Source organism: Cynara cardunculus, unplaced genomic scaffold (assembly GCF_001531365.2).
Source record: "Cynara cardunculus var. scolymus isolate 2C unplaced genomic scaffold, CcrdV1 Un_Scaffold_6665, whole genome shotgun sequence".
Lineage (NCBI taxonomy): Eukaryota > Viridiplantae > Streptophyta > Magnoliopsida > Asterales > Asteraceae > Cynara > Cynara cardunculus.
In genome coordinates this window covers 20,467-22,289 of record NW_020203096.1, presented here as the reverse complement: position 1 = coordinate 22,289, position 1,823 = coordinate 20,467, and the positions used below count along the sequence as shown (strand labels likewise).

Here is a 1,823-nt window from a genome sequence, read left to right as displayed (position 1 = left end):
TGGGTACACAACCAAGGGGAAGAAGACAATCCACCATCAGATTTCTACTGCCTTGCTGTTATCCCCACCACTTCACTGACAGGTTTTTTTCTTCTGGCAAGATCCAAAAACCAAACAATTAATGATTTAAGCAAAATGGGCATTTGAATAATTTAACTATGGGTTTAGATCTCAGACTACTCAAATCTACCCTGGCATAGCTGTTGATGAATACCAGGTGTTTGATGTTATGTCTCAGAGATAGAGAACTCAATTCAGTCTTGGCATAGTGTTAAATTAAAACTCGAGAATCATATAACTGTCATATCTGCTTCTGGGTTCTCAATTTTATCAGCTACATTCTTATCGAACTTGTTCAAATTCAAAACTGTGTGGACTGTAAAACTCTTCTTCGAAAACATTGATAACTGCCTTAATTTATCGCAGGTGCTAAAAGTTGGTAATAATGTTCATATCAGTTTCATGTTATATGGAACTATCGGTTTCAAATCATCTATTTCTTCCGTTCTTTGAAATGGGATGTATGAGCTAATTAGAGTTGCAGCACGGTTGAACGGTTGAATCCATGTCTAATTGATGTGGTTTGCAGGTTGACGATGGTTAGTTTGGTCAAATTCTGTACTAAACGAACCATAACAACTGTTTTTAAGATAATTAGACATCACCATTTCAACACGGACCGAGCTCTCAAAATTCCAGACGCATTTGCTTCAGTTAATGGTGGTGGTCGAAACATTGTGGCTGTTTTCTGGGACTTGGACAACAAACCTCCGAGATCAATACCTCCATTTGATGCTGCAATTAGGCTGAAAAAGGCTGCTGAATCATTTGGGGATGTTCGGTTCAAGATAGCTTATGCTAATCAACGTTCTTTTGATTACATTCCTCCTGCAGTTAGGGTTCATAGGAAAGATAGGAAAGCATTAAATCAGCTTGAAAATAAGGGTGTTGTTAAACCAGCTGATCCATATATATGTCGTGTCTGTGGTAGGAAGTTCTATAACAATGAGAGGCTTATCAACCATTTCAATCAAATTCACGAGCGTGAACACATGAAACGAGTGGCCCAGATTGCATCAGCCAGGGGCAGTCAGAGGGTCAAATTAGTGGGGAAGTATTCCATGAAAATGGAAAAGTATAGCAATGCTGCAAGAGATATTTTAACTCCAAAAGTTGGGTATGGATTAGGAGACGAGTTAAAACGAGCAGGATATTGGGTTAGTACTGTTTCAAATAAACCACAGGCTGCAGATATTGCGTTAAAAAACCACATTGTGGATCTGATGGATAAGCGGCAGATGGAGTGTTTGATTCTTGTTTCAGATGACTCCGATTTTGTGGAGGTTCTAAAAGAGGCAAGATTGCGATGCTTGAAAACAGTGGTTGTGGGTGATGCCGATGGTGGGTCTCTTAAGCGGGTTTCCGATGCTGCTTATTCGTGGGAGGAGATCATCATGGGAAAGGCTAAGAAAGAAGCAGTATCTGTTGTATGCCGGTGGAAAGATCGCGATATTTTAAGAAGGTTGGAATGGACATATGATTATAAAACGGAGAGGAGATTATACAGTTCGTGTTCTGACGATGACGAACAGATTGACGATTTGGATACAAGTAATTTAGGTTTTGGGGAAGATCATGGAATTAAAACGGATAGAAATCGTGCTTGGTGGAAGCTCGAGTCAGATTCGGATGCTGCATCTTCCTAATCGTATGCATGATCTTTGAAGGGTGCATTTGATACGTAGACAAAACTGGACAGGACTGGATTGAACAGCAGCAAGGTTGGTGGGTAAAAAAAATATGTAAGTGTTTAAGATTTTAAT

General features: G+C 39.6%; 1 protein-coding gene across 1 annotated transcript; it reads left to right on the top strand.

Annotated features, from left to right (window-relative positions):
• Nucleotides 1-451: 451 nt before the first annotated feature.
• LOC112504729 lies at nucleotides 452-1,823 on the top strand. The gene has a single exon (XM_025108665.1). It carries the CDS (start codon nucleotides 597-599, stop codon nucleotides 1,704-1,706), a length of 1,110 nt encoding a protein of 369 aa, XP_024964433.1. The 5' UTR covers nucleotides 452-596; the 3' UTR covers nucleotides 1,707-1,823.